At 44.3% G+C, this 16,644-nt stretch overlaps 1 protein-coding gene across 1 annotated transcript in view; it reads right to left on the reverse strand.

The window, feature by feature from the left end:
• Positions 1-16,644, reverse strand: part of EIF4G1 (eukaryotic translation initiation factor 4 gamma 1) — a 189,446-nt gene that overhangs the window by 59,642 nt on the left and 113,160 nt on the right. Inside the window, 13 exon segments of the mRNA XM_032225132.1 lie at positions 864-945; positions 1,849-1,909; positions 1,912-1,951; positions 1,953-1,974; positions 2,353-2,525; positions 3,692-3,810; positions 5,348-5,453; positions 5,455-5,541; positions 5,543-5,603; positions 11,322-11,427; positions 11,509-11,611; positions 13,678-13,778; positions 14,908-15,058. Of these exon segments, the coding sequence (XP_032081023.1) occupies positions 864-945; positions 1,849-1,909; positions 1,912-1,951; positions 1,953-1,974; positions 2,353-2,525; positions 3,692-3,810; positions 5,348-5,453; positions 5,455-5,541; positions 5,543-5,603; positions 11,322-11,427; positions 11,509-11,611; positions 13,678-13,778; positions 14,908-15,058 (1,212 nt within the window).

The following is a 16,644-nucleotide window of genomic DNA, read 5'->3' on the forward strand; positions in this document are numbered from 1 at the left end:
AACAAGCAAAGCTGAAATTGCTTAACAACTTAAGGGAGTTCATTTAACTACCACCTTGGTTGTCAACAAAAACTCTGATTCCAATTGTGTTCCTAAAGTTAAGGACTACCTGTCCATCATCCACCAAGGAGGCCTTGCTATCAACTCCCACCAAACCACCTGCTCTGAGCTCACGGCTCTTCTCTAGATGTGGAAGGAGAGTGAAAGATCGTGTTAGATGTCATTTTGGCTCAAAGTGAACCAAAAGCTGTGAAATACAAAGCATCCTAAATCAGCTACGGCTAAACCTTTTGTCGTCCATAATGCAAAACTTGTGCGACACCATCACCCCGCTCCCCTGCACATGCGTGCATGACCCTCCTGCGCACGCAAATCCAAGGGCTCCCCCCCGTGCATGCGCACATGAACACCCCCCCTGCGCACTGTTTTGGGCCTAGTAGGCCTCCCTGCAGCCTCCTGGGAGCAAAAATGGGCAGCACGGGCATGTGCAAACCCCCCTACACTCTGCGCGTGCATGCACGGCTCTCTCATGCGCCGCCCCATCCCCATGCATGTGCGGGAGAAACCTGAAAATCAGCTGGCCGGTGGGAGGTGTGCGCGCATGCGCAGTTGAGCTGATACTGGGGCGGCAGTTCGCATGCCCGCAGAGAGGGCTTTGCGTGCCACCTGTGACACAGGTGCCATAGGTTTGCCATCACGGCCTTAGAGCCTGATTTATCTGAATGGGCTTCATCTAGGTAGCCCAATGACAGGGGCTCATGATGGTGCTAAGGCAGCTAAGCAAACAAGTGACCCACAACGGCCAGTCTTCTCACTCCTTCACAGAGGCCATTAAGCAGACGGTTGCTTGCAGGGGAACATACCATTCCTTTGCAAAGTAGGCCCAGGATTTCCACTAATAGAGTTGTGGCCTTGCCAATAGGGACTAGGGGCTTGGCGATCTCCCTGGAAGGAAAAAAAAGCAGAAGGGGGAAAGAAGGTCATACAACAGAACAGGAAGCAGGAGCAGAAAACACAGGGAGTGTTTATGGAGATCCAGGTCACGATTTGTCCCAAAGGTGCTTTTCCAAAAAAGGCATTTGGACTTCTGTTGTGGCCCAGCAGGAGCCATTGGAGCTGCCACCAGACTCCGACAGCGAGGGGCCATATGAGTCGGCTCTGGAGGACCCTGGACAGAGTTTCGACTCCAAGCAGGGCGCAGAGGCGCTGGTTGGCCACCAGGAAGCGCCTGAGCCTTGGACCAGTGGGGAGGAGACAAGTGAGAGTGATCCGGACACCAGTAGTGAGTTGTTCCTGGATACCCGGCACCGAAGAGCTAATAGGTGTCAGGAACAGTTGCGCAAGTACAGGAGGTAATTGCACTCAGCTGGTGGTCATTAGGCTCCACTCCAGACTATAAAAAGACTGCTTGTGCACACGCCCCTCTTGAAGAAGTCAATGCATTGACAAAAGTTGGAGAACTTTTGTAACTAGCTTGGCAGGCTGGATTGCTGCCAAGGTTTGTCTGAGTTGCTGCCAAGGTCTTTATCTGTTTGTTATGCTTGGCTTTCAGCCACCGAGGTTTTGGTTTCTTGCTTATTAAAGTACATTCCAGTTAAGCTTGTCTCGGCATTCGTTAATGGATGGAGGAGGGGGTCAGAAACAGACTTCCTTGTTTATATTTTTTTTAAAAAGGTTTCGCTGCTTATCCAAGAAGCTTCTTCAGTTCTAACTTAAGAATTCTCCACCATTCAGTTAGAACTGAAGAAGCTTCTTGGATGAGAAGCGAAACCCTTTTTTTTTTTTAAAGAACCACCACCACCAAAGTCCAGTTGCCTTTTGGAAAAACACTTTTGTCATTCAGCTTACCTGAAGAGCTCCTCCATGGGAATCCCGCCTTCTCTCAAAATGGGGGTGATAATCTCTGCAAGTACAGCCATATATGGGGTATATCAATCTCCATGTCTTCCCCCCATCTCCAGGATCTCTTGCAATCTGGAAGTCAAAAGCCAGGCATGAGGATCGGGCCAGCCTTTAGGATTCCTGGCAGTGTATCGTCCCCCACACCCCACCCTCCCAACCATCTGGCAACCCTTCCCCAGGTTTTCCTGGCAAGACGCAGCCCTGCACCCCACCCTACGAGTCAAGGTGGCGCAGTGGTTAAATGCAGCACTGCAGGCTACTGCTAGATCAGCAGGTCAGCGGTTCAAATCTCACCGGCTCAGGGTTGACTCAGCCTTCCATCCTTCCGAGGTGGGTAAAATGAGGACCCAGATTGTTGGGGGCAATATGCTGACTCTCTGTAAACCGCTTAGAGAGGCCTGAAAGGCCTATGAAGCGGTATATAAGTCTACTGCTATTGCTATTGCTTACCCTTTGTAGTACTGTTCCTTGGAGAGCTGGCCTGCTTTGACCAAATGGTAGAGCAGCAGCCCCATGTGCTCACGAGCGATGGTGCTTCGCTCTAACGTGGACTCAATGCCATTCCGGACGAAGATGTAGAGCTGAGTGGGGCAGCCCAGTTCCTGTACACACTGAAGAGCTTCCTGGAAAGAGGAAGAAGGGAGATTGGGGAGGGGGGGGGGCTTCAGACCCTGATACAGATAACACCAGCAAACAAACACCGAGTTGGAAGAGACCTTGGAGGTCTTCTAGTCTGACTCCCTGCTCTAGTAGGAGACCTTGGACAATTCCAGACAAGAGGCTGTCCAACCTCTTCTTGAAAACCTCGAGTGTTGGAGCACCCACCACTTCTGAAGGCAAGCAGTTTTCACCGATTGTCCCCACTGATAGGAAATCTCTCCTTTGTTCTAGGCTGCTGTTGTGGCCTGCCGGCAGCCAACAAACTGGCAGCAGAGTCGGACAGTGAGGAGGTTGGGGAAGAACATGAGCCAGTTCTTGGGGGCTGAGGGAAGCTCAGACAAGGGCTCTGTGTCGGAGGCAGAGATGGGGCCAAGGCCGTCTGGCAGTTCTCAGCTGCCTTCGGGGCTAGACAGCAGTGAGCAGAAGAACAGCTGGAGCCCGTTCCCAGTGTGCGCATGCGCAGAGCTGCCAGAAGAAAAGAACAGCTAAGAAATCAGGGTCGACTTGGGAGTAAAGCCACAGGTGGACGGTGAATGCCCCCTCCTGCGGGAAATAAAAGAGGAGGGCAAAAGGGGAGTGGGCTGTTGCAGGGCAGAATTCATTCGTTCGTTTCAGGAGTGTGAAGATCTGTCCGTGAATTTCAGAGACTCTGTGCCAAGTCTTTGTCTTTGCAAGGTATCGGCTTGCACAGCACTGCATTTGGAAAATATTTACATGGCAGCTTTCCAAGCTAGATAAACTAGATAAGGTCTGGAAGAGCCCAGGTGGCACAGTGGTTAAATGCAGCACTGCAGGCTACTTCAGCTGACTGCAGTTCTGCAGTTCGGCTGTTCAAATCTCACCGGCTCAGGGTGACTCAGCCTTCCATCCTTCCGAGGTGGGTGAAATGAGGACCCGGATTGTTGTTGGGGGCAATATGCTGACTCTGTAAACCGCTTAGAGGGGGCTGAAAGCCCTATGAAGCGGTATATAAGTCTAACTGCTATTCCTATTGTATTCATAAGTATTCCTTTGAAAGACTCTTGACCAAACCTCTGCTGAATGTGAATGAGGGGTTTTGTCGGGAACCAGGAATCTGCTTCGTACTTTTTGGGGAAGCCTAGGTCAGAACACCCAGGCCAGAACAAACCTTCATATCATTGATGTGTAGGTATTCCTCAGTGATGGCCTTGGCTTTCTTCTCCAGCTCTTCCTCGGATAAGGCAGGTTTGGCGGGCGGTTCGGGAACAGCCACTGGCTCACGCTTGACTGCTGGGAGGGTGAGAATGTGAGAAAATCAGAGAAGGGAACAACTGCAATTAGATCACCGCTGGTCACTGTGTTGGCCAATCGTTTCTGAGTCATGGCGGTTCTATCCGGCGGACCGGGGGAAACCAGCGTACGCACCCGCAGCCAAACAATCAAAAGTAACCCTTAGTAATTCATAATTAAACATTACAGAGGGGAAAAAAACTGTAAATAAATACACTAATTCAAATAATGTTTCCTTAGAAAAATTATTTACATCTTTCCAAGGCTGGACTGAGTTAAAAAACTGGGTTCTACCAGCTAGAGGGGGCGTGGTCAAGACTTTTTAAACTCAGTCTCAAGGCTATTGGACGAAACCCATGCTTGGATTCTCCAAGCGGCGCACAGGAGAAATATTGGAGTAGGATTCATGTCACAATGCCGACGATTCTGTAGGATTCTGTAGGGCCTGGGTGGTGGCAAGTGGTTAGATTGCAGGCTAATTCTGCCGACTGCCAGCAATTTGATCCTGACCAGTGACTCAGCCTTCCAAACCTTCCGAGATGGATACAGTGAAAACTCCGATTGTTGGAAGCAATAGGCTGGCCCTGCAAACTGCTTAGAGGGGGCTGTGAAGCGGTGTATAAGTCTAAGTGCTACTGCTATTCTCAAGGTGAGTATGAAGATAATACCAGAGATTTTTTTCTTTGGGTTTAATGGATAATGACTTTGAAAGAAAATGCTATATATATTGACGGCAGCAAGATAATTGTATGCACACAAATGGAAAGACACTTTGATTCCCACAGTGGGCGAACAGCTGCAAAAGTTGATGGAGCTATCAAAGATGGTTAAATGACCACTTGATTAAAGGAAACAATTAATTTGGAAACCGCTTTTGGATTTTGTGCTTCAGAGGGGGAAGAAATGAAACTCTTGATTTCGGGTTTGCTGATTTGATAGGGTAGTATAACATATTATTATATAAAAATAAAAAGTTGAGCTTTTATGCTATTAACTTATTCTACTGCGCCAAAAGGAGTCAGAAGTTAATGGCTTCTTTCTCCCTGCTCTCTGACCTACACTTTTTGATAAACTAATAAATTTTGAAATGGAAAAAGGAAGACAAGAGAAAGAGAAGTCAGATCTCCTTCTGGGCTGGAATTGGGATGGAGGGAGAGAGGAGGGAAGGAGAGGGAGAGGGGGGAAAGATAGAGGGAGAGGGGTGGAAAGGGAAGAGGGGGGAGAGGGGAGAGGGAGGGGAGAGAGAGAGAAAGGGAGAGGGGGGAGAGAGAAGGGAAGAAGAGGGGGAAAGATAGAGGGAGAGGGGTGGAAAGGGAAAGAGGGGGGGAGAGAGGGGAGAGGGAGGGGAGAGGGAGATGAGAGAGAAAGGGAGAGGGGGAGAGAGAAGGGAAGAAGAGGGGGGAAAGATAGAGGGAGGGGGAGAGGGGGGGAAATGGAGAGAGAGGAAAAGGGAGGGAGAGAGAGGGAAGTGGGGGGGAGAGAGGGAGATCCTGTTTCACTTCCTGTTTGCACCCCCACTGCTACCCCCACTCACCAGGTTCCCTGCTTCGGTCCCGCTCTTCCGTCATGCTAGCCACTTTGCGCACCGTTTCAAGGACTCCTTGCCGTTCGCGCTCCCGGCTCCGGTCCTCCATTTCCTTTGCTGAAGCTGCGCTTGGTGACCGGGGTTCGGTTTCTCTCCACCCGCTCTACCCTCTCGGTTCGCTCCACACGGTCGCCTCGCTCCGCCCCGCTCTACTCTCTCGCTTCGCTCGCTGCCTTTCTCAGAGCGGTCGCGGCTGCTGCTGCTTCTGCAAACAGAGCAAATACAGTTCCTTGTCAGAGTTTGTAGCGGAAATCAAATCCAGAAAGCACACACAGGTAACTGATTCAGCAGGATTCATTAACTCCTTTATATACATAATAACACATGAATAAATGTACAATACCAACAACAGATTCTTCCAACGTAGGAGAGAGGAGAAATTCATTTCCAGTTTCAATTCAGAGAGCAGGCTTGATTAGTTCTCTTGCACAGACTCAGAGGTACATAGGTAAGCCACGCCCATGCTCCGAGCCATCTGCCATGGCTCTCAGTCATCAAATAGTTCCCATTGGCTGATCCAGTTGTCATGCCTATACATTGGCTGACCTTGTTACCATGCCCTATTCCAGCCAGTCCCCTATGGCTGATCTGTTGCTACGGCCTATTCCAGTTCATGAATATTCTGACATCCCTCCCTTAGGTGAGAGCACCCATTCCAGCCCTTCGTGGAAGAACCCAGAACTCTCTCCAACGGAGGGAAAGGGTGCCCTCATAAGAATCACCCATCACTTAATGCCCCCATTGCATTAAGTGGTGCAACGGAAGAGTGAAATAAAACTCCAAGGCAATCCCAAATCAGGAACAGAGATATCATCATTTCCCAAGTATCTAAAAAGGTTAAATCATGATTAACTAGACCAAGGTTTATTAAATTGAGGTGTTTTTCTACTCATCCAAATAACAAAATGAAACATTTTAGTTAGACAGGGAGTCATTGGAATGTACCAACTTGCCATACTGATTATAGGGTTTCTTCCCAAAATGAAATGCAATATGTAAATGAAGACTCAATTGTCCAGGCCAAAACTACCCCAAAAGGTGAAATCATGGCAAATGGAATGACGTTTATTAAACTGAGACATTTCATTACTCATCCAGGTGACCTCATCAGTCAAAATGAAGTTATGTTACATGTGATATCATACAAACACTGTATTTTTCGGAGTGTAAGACACATCTTTTTCCCTCAAAAAAGAGGGTGAAAATCTGGGTGTGTCTTATACAAGGAATACAGCATTTTTGGCCTCCTGAGACCCCGCCCCCTTTGCAAAAATGGTTATGCATAGCTTTTAGGCGGCTTCCAGAGTGCTCCTGGGGGCTGGGGAAGGCAAAAATGAGCAAAAAAGGGCCATTTTTTGCTCGTTTTTGCCCCCCCCCCCCAAAAACTCCCAGGAACACTCTACAAGCCTCCTAAAGGCTAGACATGCCCTTTTTTTTGACATAAAAGGGCCTGTTTTTGTGAAAAATGGGCCATTTGGGGGAGGTCTGCAGAGTGCAAAAACTTTTTTTTTAATTTGCCTCTTCAAAATCTTGGTGCGTCTTATACTCCGGTGCGTCTTATATTCCAAAAAATACAGTACATACAGATCATTTCTCAAGGGAATGAAAAGACCTCCAGAAGATGCTGCTTTTAATTGCACTGAGAAAGCCAGAGTTTATTTTATTTAAACAACGTTGGTGGAAGGCAAAGGGAATAAACCTACTCAAGAATATATGTTGTTTTGTAGGGGAAAAGGGCCCAATTGGAATATATTGTATATCTTTTAGTTGTTGCAGAAGAAGAAATGTAAGGGGAAAATGGTCTCGGGGGTGTGTGGGCACTGTAATATTTGTACTTTTCCCCCCTTTTTTGTATTTAGATTTATATGTACTATGTTTGCACTATTTGTATTTAAAAAAAATAAAAAAAACATATTTTTTTAAAAAAAGAAAGAAAGCACTTGTTTAAGCAAAATTCATTTTCCTTCAGGCCTGGGTAGATGAAATGCATTCATGTGGAAGTCGTTTCGATTTCCAATGCTGTTAGAACCCAATACAATTTGCAAATTGGATCAATGAACTAAGCGGCATTTTTAAATTGCACCACTCAGCTGCTTATAGCATCAAGCCATGATTGTTCTGACCACTGTTTGCCAACAACCCGGAATTTGACAGTAATCGTTTGCTTGACCGACACTCTCTATTTATGACTGCCAGTATTAATCAACACTTTAGCAGCTGTGGATGAGAATTCTGCCCCGGTCGTAAAAAAGGGAGTTTGTGGGGATTAAGTAGTCTTTATTGTATGCTATGTTTTCAACATCATGTCAGTGGAGGAAAATGTGATGCTTTTTAAAACTGTGATTGCATATCTGTGGATCGTGTATGCAAGATTTATGGTTTGAATTGCTCTTTGGGTCTGTTCTATATTGTTGTAATATAGTTGCAGAGCCACGCTGAACCACACAGGAGAAAACAAACTCCTAAAACGCCATAACATCCTGATAGTGCATAACATAACATTCTGAGAAGTGCGCTATCAATGACGTCCAGGATTTGACCATATATAGACAGAACTTCCCTGAGCAGTAGATTAGAAATTATACTTTTACAGGCTGTTTTTAAGCACATGCTATTGCTCCTCCTGCCTTTGTCCTATCTCAATAAAAGGGGCTCTCAGACCCCCAATCTGGGTCGCTCCATCTCGAGAAAGTTCGTGTCCTGTCTTTTCTCAACATTGGCCTCATGGGCGAACCACAGATTTTCCAGCTTGGTTAGCGTTAACCTTGGCTAAATTGTGTAACTCAGTGTGGAAACCCAGCCGATTTGACAAGGGTTAATGTATTGTGCCAACCGAGAAGACAGGATAATTCAGAAAAAACAGTTGCAACCAGCCTGCCTTCCACTGAAAACCTGTATACTGCACGAGCCAGAATGAGGGCTGAGAAAATATCTACATCCTGGGCATGATCTATTTCAGCTTCAGGATGCCTCAGGATGCCGTGATAGGACATTGCATGCCAAAACAACTGAACACAAAGGTAATTTTCCCCCATGCCATCTCTCTGCATGATCCAGACCCTTACCACTCTCCCGGCCTTCCGTAAAGCCACCAAGACCTGGCTGTTCTGGCATGCCTGGGGCTGTTGATCAATGTCCAGCCCCACTTAGACAGAATGGATGGTGTGTAATTTTAACAATTGTATTTTTTACCTTTAAATTTTTAAATGCTTTTTTTATCTTGTCTGTAAGCCGCCCAGAGTTCCAAGGGAGTGGGCGGCATACAAATGTTATTAAATTTCAAACTTCTGCTGAACATATAATCCCCACAGCACTGTCTCATTTCTCATCCTTCCTACTACCTTCCCCTATTGCAGTGATGGCTTAACTTTTTGTTATTGTGTGCTGAAAGCATGCCCGTTAAGCTGTTAAATGCGCCCATGCCCACAATGCAATGCACGTGCTTGCCCCTCCTGCATGCACGCAACCGCCCCGCATTGTACCCTGTCCCCCGCATGGGCACTGCCCCCTGGGAGCATGCGCAGCAGAGACCCGAAGACCAGCTGGCCGGTGGGAGGCGTGGATGCATGCGCAGTGGGGCTGGCCTGGCACAATAGCTGGCGTGCCCACAGAGAGGGGTCTGCATGCCACCTGTAGCACGCATGTCATAGGTTCTCCATCACGGCCCTATTGGCTTCTTATGATTTATCAATTGTGGTTTGTAATTTATAATTAATATGATCTATGACCTATGACTTGCTGTTTAGATGTACACTATGAGCTTATGCACCGGAGACAAATTCCTTGTGTGTCCGATCACTCTTGGCCAATAAAGAATTCTATTCTATTTTATTCTAGTCTACTCATTTTCTCTATTCTACTTTATTCTATATTCTAGTCTAGTCTACTCATTTTCTCTATTTTATTCTATATTCTATTCTATTCATTTTTTCTATTCATTTTCTCTATTCTATTCTACTCCTTTTATTCTATTCTACTATTCATTTTCTCTATTCTATTCTACTCTTTTTATTCTATTCTATTCATTTTCTCTAATGTATTCTAGTTACTCATTTTCTCCATTCTATTCTTTTTTATTCTATATTCTACTCATTTTCTCTATTCTATTCATTTTCTCCTAGTCTATTCTCATTTTATTCTATTCTACTCATTTTCTCTATTCTATTCTACCCCCTTTATTCTATTCTATTCTACTCATTTTCTCCCATTCTATTGTACTCATTTTCTCCATTCTATTTTATTCTCTATTCTATTCTACTCATTTTCTCCTATTCTATTCTACTCATTTTCTCTATTCTAGTTACTCATTTTCTCCATTCTATTCTATTTTATTCTCTATTCTATTCTACCCCCTTTATTCTATTCTACCCATTTTCTCTATTCTATTCTACCCCTTTTATTCTATTCTATTCTACTCATTTTCTCCTATTCTACTCATTTTCTCTATTCTATTCTAGTTACTCATTTTCTCCATTCTATTCTATTTATTCTCTATTCTATTCTACCCCCTTTATTCTATTCTACCCATTTTCTCTATTCTATTCTACCCCTTTTATTCTATTCTATTCTACTCATTTTCTCCTATTCTACTCATTTTCTCTATTCTATTCTAGTTACTCATTTTCTCCATTCTATTCTATTTTATTCTCTATTCTATTCTACCCCCTTTATTCTATTCTACCCATTTTCTCTATTCTATTCTACCCCTTTTATTCTATTCTATTCTACTCATTTTCTCCTATTCTACTCATTTTCTCTATTCTATTCTAGTTACTCATTTTCCTCCATTCTATTCTATTTTATTCTCTATTCTATTCTACCCCTTTATTCTATTCTACCCATTTTCTCTATTCTATTCTACCCCTTTTATTCTATTCTATTCTACTCATTTTCTCCTATTCTACTCATTTTCTCTATTCTATTCTAGTTACTCATTTTCTCCATTCTATTCTATTTTATTCTCTATTCTATTCTACCCCCTTTATTCTATTCTACCCATTTTCTCTATTCTATTCTACCCCTTTTATTCTATTCTATTCTACTCATTTTCTCCTATTCTACTCATTTTCTCTATTCTATCTAGTTACTCATTTTCTCCATTCTATTCTATTTTATTCTCTATTCTATTCTACCCCCTTATTCTATTCTACCCATTTTCTCTATTCTATTCTACCCCTTTTATTCTATTCTATTCTACTCATTTTCTCCTATTCTACTCATTTTCTCTATTCTATTCTAGTTACTCATTTTCTCCATTCTATTCTATTTTATTCTCTATTCTATTCTACCCCCTTTATTCTATTCTACCCATTTTCTCTATTCTATTCTACCCCTTTTATTCTATTCTACTCATTTTCTCCTATTCTACTCATTTTCTCTATTCTATTCTAGTTACTCATTTTCTCCATTCTATTCTATTTTATTCTCTATTCTATTCTACCCCCTTTATTCTATTCTACCCATTTTCTCTATTCTATTCTACCCCTTTTATTCTATTCTATTCTACTCATTTTCTCCTATTCTACTCATTTTCTCTATTCTATTCTAGTTACTCATTTTCTCCATTCTATTCTATTTTATTCTCTATTCTATTCTACCCCCTTTATTCTATTCTACCCATTTTCTCTATTCTATTCTACCCCTTTTATTCTATTCTATTCTACTCATTTTCTCCCATTCTATTCTACTCTACTCTTAATTTATTCCATTCCTATTCAGTCATTCGGTTAAGGGTGTTTTGTGAGCACAGCGCCCCTGTGTGGCCAAAACCTCTTCATTCCACCAGCTCACATATTCCAGAGGAACCACCACAATGTTGTCAAGGGCCCTGAAACCCAGAAAAGGTCCTTCCACCCCTCTCTTAAGCCAGCCTCAAACACAAGGGGGAAATTCCGGCCACGGAAGCGTAAAGGAGACAACCAACCTTTGAATCACACGCCGAACATCTTGGCTCTCTGCAGGAGCCGACTGTTGTAAGGCTGAGAAACGATTCAAAGTACTCGTGGCTGGACGGGTAGTGTCAGCAGCAGCTGGAAGGAAAACGGTGGGTTAGACGAGTTCAGAATTTCCATGGCATCGGCCATTGCGCAAACGTTCGGTTGCCACCTTACCTGGTTCGGGAGGTTTGGCACCCGAACCCCCACTGCTGCCTTTCCCCCAGCTCAGTCGTCCACCAGGTGCAAACAGCTGACTATTAGTGTCAATTGAACTAGGCTGTAAAAAGGAGAAAAACAAGACACAGTTCATTTGATTACAATTACTGTATTTTTTGGACTATAAGACGCACCGGTATATAAGACCTAACCAAGATTTTGAAGAGGTAAGTAAGAAAAAAAAAAAGTTTTTGTCCTTCGTGGCCCCCAGCAGCATTCTGCAGGCTTCATCGGGGCTGGGGGAAGGTAAAAACACAATTTTTGAAAAACGGGCAGAAAACAGGCCGTTTTACACAACAACTGGGGCATTTTTGCCTTCCCCAGCCCTACTGAAGCCTGCAGAGTGCTTCTGGGAGTTGGGGGGAAAGGTAAAAACACCTCCGTTTTTGACGGCCCATTTTTTGTAAAAATGGGATGCAAGGGCAGGGCTTCAGGAGACCAAAAATGGCTGTATTCGGTGTATAAGACGCAACAACACTTCCACGCTCTTTTTTTGGGGGGGGGGGGAGTGTGTCTTATACTCCAAAAAATACGGTACTTAATTATGCGTGCTTTTCAGCTCCCTTAATTGTGCCATCTCCATCTCACAGGGAAAAAGGTAACAGCTTCAATAAGCATCTAAAACATTACAAAATCTATCAAATATGTTGCAACTAAGTGATACTTATGGCAATTCGAAGTACTACTCAGTGCCCTTATTTATCCCAGGTGAAGTCCCAAAGGTGTTTTTTCAAAAGGCAAATAGATTTTCTTGCGTTTTTTTAAAGACTTCCATAAAACTCTGACTGGATGTTGGCGATTGAAAGGATTTATATTCTTTGCAGACAAGCTGGTCATTTGCATCCTTTTAGACAGTTGTTGAGGTCACTTGGAGGTTTTCCCTCTGTCCTCAGGGTCACCTGAATAGTGCAAATGGGTGTTTTTCTGCTTAAGGCTCTACATCCATAGGCATTACTCAGGTGACCCTGAGGACAGAGAGAAAACCTCCAAGTGGCCTCAACAACTGTCTAAAAGGATGCAAATGACCAGCTGTCTGCAAAGAATATAAATCCTTCCATTCCCCACCATCCAGTCAGAACTGAAGAAGCTTCTTGGAGAAGTAAAACGTTTTTCAAAGAAAAAACAGAAAGTCTAGTTGAAAAAAGCACCTTTGGGACAATCATGACCTCCACAGACATCTCAAGTGAAGGTCTTATTTATTTAACACATTATTTAACTTATTTACTTAACTCATTGTGCAGGTTTATGTGGAAGATAAGGCAGGATACATTTATAAACATTATAACACAGTGAACAACAAATTTTGAGCCTTGACCCTTTAAAAATAAAAAACTAGAACATGTTAACCAAAGACTATCAAAAATCAAGGTGTGTGGATATATTCTTTAAATAGGTGTGTATCTTCTTCCTGCACGTGAGTAGTCCTGCTTTCTGTTGCTAGAATATTTGTCAGATCTCACTTTCCACGTTCGCATAAAAAATACTCCACACTTATAAAGAGAATTCATCTGGAGGAGATGCAAAGGCAGTTTTAAGACTTGGGTTCCCCGCTTTCCCAAATTCCCAGGAAAAGGTAACATTGTTCAGTATTATGTTGGTTAGCAGAATGACCACCATATTCAATGGCCATAAAAAGTAATCTAGCTTTTTGGTGACCTAGGCAATCTCACATCAGGCTGATTGTTGAGACTTTACTTCCCATCATCTAGAAAATGAAGACATCCCCCCCCCCCCGCCCCAATTTTAGGTAAAGGTTCCCCTCGCATATGTATGTGCTAGTCGTTCCCGATCCAGGGGGTGGGGTGCTCATCTCCTTTTCAAAGCCGAAGAGACAGTGCTGTCCGAAGATGCCTCCGTGGTCATGTGGCCGGCATGACGACGGCGCACGGAACATTTTTACCTTCCCACCAAAGGTGCCCCCTATTTTCCTACTTGCATTTTTACATGCTTTCAAACTGCTAGGTTGGCAGAAGCTGGGACAAGTCATGGGCGCTCACTCCGTTACGCGGCGCTAGGGATTCGAACCGCCCAACCGCCGACCTTTCTGTGGACAAGTTCAGCGTCTTAGCCACTGAGCCAGCACGTCCCGCCAATATTACTAGTACCCAAAACCTGTTACCAATTTACCTTAGTGATCTTGGTTAACCTGCTGGGGTCAAGGGGCCTGTTGCCCTTGCTGATGGGAACGGTGTTCCAGCCATCGTCTGATACTAAGTTTCCTCGTCCCCCTGCGGAGATAACACAAGTCAAGAATTCGTCTTTGAAATCATTTGAGAGCACCAGCTGTCTTCATGGGAAAGTCTGGACTTTGGGGAAAGCTAGAACTCTATTTCCACTGGAGCCGAGAATTTGCTACTTTTGGAGTACAGGCGGTCCTCGACCTATGGCGATAATTGAGCCCAAAATTTCTGTGGCTAAGCAAGAAAGGCGAATCTTGCCCAAATGTATGCCCTTTCTTGCCACAGAGGGGTTAAATGAAGCACTGCAGTGGTTAAGTTAGCCGCGCTTCCATGAACGTGGCTTCCCCATTGACTTTGCTTGTCAGAAGATCGCAACAGGGGGATCACATGATCCAGGGACACTGCAAAAGCCATGAGTGTGAATGCCGAGTGTCTGAATTTTGATCATGTGATCACAGGGATGCAGCAATGGTCTTAAGGGTGAAAAACTGCCATCGGCCGCTTTTTTTCAGTGCTGTTGTATCTTCGGTCACTAAATTGTAATTGGAACTCTGGCAGCAGATTCGGACAGTGAGGAGGTTGGGGAGGAACCTGGGCCAGTCCTGGAGTCTGGGGAAGGCTCTGAGGAGGGCTCTGTGTCGGAGGCAGAGTGGGGGCCAGGGCCCTCTGACAGTTATCAGCTGCCTTCAGAGTCAGACATCAGTGAGGCAGAAGAACAGCTGGAGCCTGTTCCCAAATTGTGCATGTGCAGAGCTGCCAGGAGAAGAGTTCAGCTAAAGAACAAGGGTCAACTCGAAAGTAAAGCCACAGGTGGACGGTGAATGGACCCTCCCAGAGGGAATAAAGAGGAGCGAAAGGGGGAGTGGAGTTTGCAGGAGACAATGAGTTCAATTCATTAGGGTGAAGATCTGTTCCTGACTTCTTGCCAAGAATTGCTGCTACAGAGTGGCGTTTGGAAGATATCGGCCTGGCAGCTCTCCAAGCCTGATAAAGGCCTGTAGTTATGAAATCTCTTGAAAGACTGTTGGTCGGGAGTTTGCTGGAGAGGAATTCCCTTTAACCTAAATAAAAGGGGTTTTATCGGGACGAGGAGTCGGCTTCACGATCTTGGGAAGCCTCGGTCAGAACATTGGAAAATACTCGAGGCAGCATCTATTTCTCTTGGATTCCGCCTCACCTGCAGATGGGCCTGGAGGCCCTCTCCTCTTGTCCTTGGACATTAGCTGTTGCACTTTAATGTGCTCCCGGTGTTCCTCCATCTCGGCTTCTTTGTGAATCTGGTCAATGGTCTTAGGACCCTGATCCCCTCTCCTTGGCACCCAACTGTTCTGCAAAAGGCATAAGGAAAAGCAGGGAGAGGCATTACGGCAGGCAGATCGCTCGGCTGCATGAAACTGATGATGGCGGACCGGGGATGAGAGAAAGGGTGACGGACAACACAGCTCCTGGCCATATTCCTAGGTTAGTCTTTCTTTCCTGTTATCGATTGCACTTCAATACTTTAAAACAGGGCCGTCCAAAGGTGAGAATTTTTAAGACTTGTGGACTTCAAATTCCCAGAATTCCCCAGCCAGCATTGAAAGGACAATTTCCAACTAGGCCTCTTTGGGTAAAGATGGCTTAGGGCAGATTTTCCCAGTTAGATGTCTCTTTCTCGACCCCACTTCCCCCCCCCCAAAAAAATTTAATCTTGACCCAAGAGTGGTCAAATTGGTGCCTGCTGCCACCACCCTGGTTTTTCACACTTTTATGTGGCGAGGTGGCGCAGTGGTTAGAGTGCAGTACTGCAGGCTACTTCAGCTGACTGCTAGTTCAGCAGTTCGGCTGTTCAAATCTCACCGGCTCAGGGTTGACTCAGCCTTCCATCCTTCCGAGGTGGGTAAAATGAGGACCCAGATTGTTGTTGGGGGCAATATGCTGACTCTGTAAACCGCTTAGAGAGGGCTGAAAGCCCTATGAAGCGGTATATAAGTCTAACTGCTATTGCTATTATGTGTGCTAAATCAGGGGTCGCCAAACTCGGTAAAATTGAAGACTTGTGCACTTCAACTCCTAGAATTCTTCAGACAACCATGCTATGCTAGCCGGGGAATCCTGGGAGTTGAAGTCCACTTTAAGAAAGTTAAGAAAGTTGGTAGGGTTGAGACACAGTGTATCAGGTGATAGGAAAGCAGGAGAGAAGTTATTAACCTCTACCATTAATAACTCCACTCTGGCTAGTCAAAAAAAAAAGCATAGCAATTAAAGTATTGAAGCGGACAAGAGACAATGGATAGATGATTTTTTTTTTACTGTTGTTTTGATTTGTTTTCCCCTTTCCCTCTCCTTTTAAAGCATAGCAATTAAAGTATTGAAGCGGGCAAGAGACAATGTATGATTTCTCTTTTTTGTTGTTGTTTTGATTTGCCTTTCCTTTTCTCTCTCTCTTCTTTTTTTTTTTAGGTAGGTGACATGATTAGAAGTTAGATAGGAAAGAGAGAAAAAGTTGTTTAAGAAAGGGTGACATGATTAAAAGCTAGAATAAGTGATAGAAATAAAAGAAGGGGGAATATTGGTACATGCATTTATATATAACAAAATGAAAGTAATAACAAGAGAAAATGTGGAAGGATTGAAAAATGATCAACTGTAACCTAATATAAATGCGTATTATTATTAGAAATACATAAGTTGATTGAATGTAATAATTATGATTATTTTTATTAGGTTTATTTGCATTAGAATATATGACACTCAGGTGCCACACTGTTCACGCACTGATTTGAGATATTTATAAAAAAATTTAAAAAAAAACAACTGGGGGAAATAGTTCCACTCTAGCCCTGATGATGTTACTAGTTTGGGTAATGAAACGTCTGCAAGAAAACTCATAACACTTCTACCCTTCATACACCCTTCCTTCTCCCCCTCCAAC

The sequence above is a fragment of the Thamnophis elegans genome, chromosome 10, assembly GCF_009769535.1.
Source record: "Thamnophis elegans isolate rThaEle1 chromosome 10, rThaEle1.pri, whole genome shotgun sequence".
Classification (NCBI taxonomy): domain Eukaryota; kingdom Metazoa; phylum Chordata; class Lepidosauria; order Squamata; family Colubridae; genus Thamnophis; species Thamnophis elegans.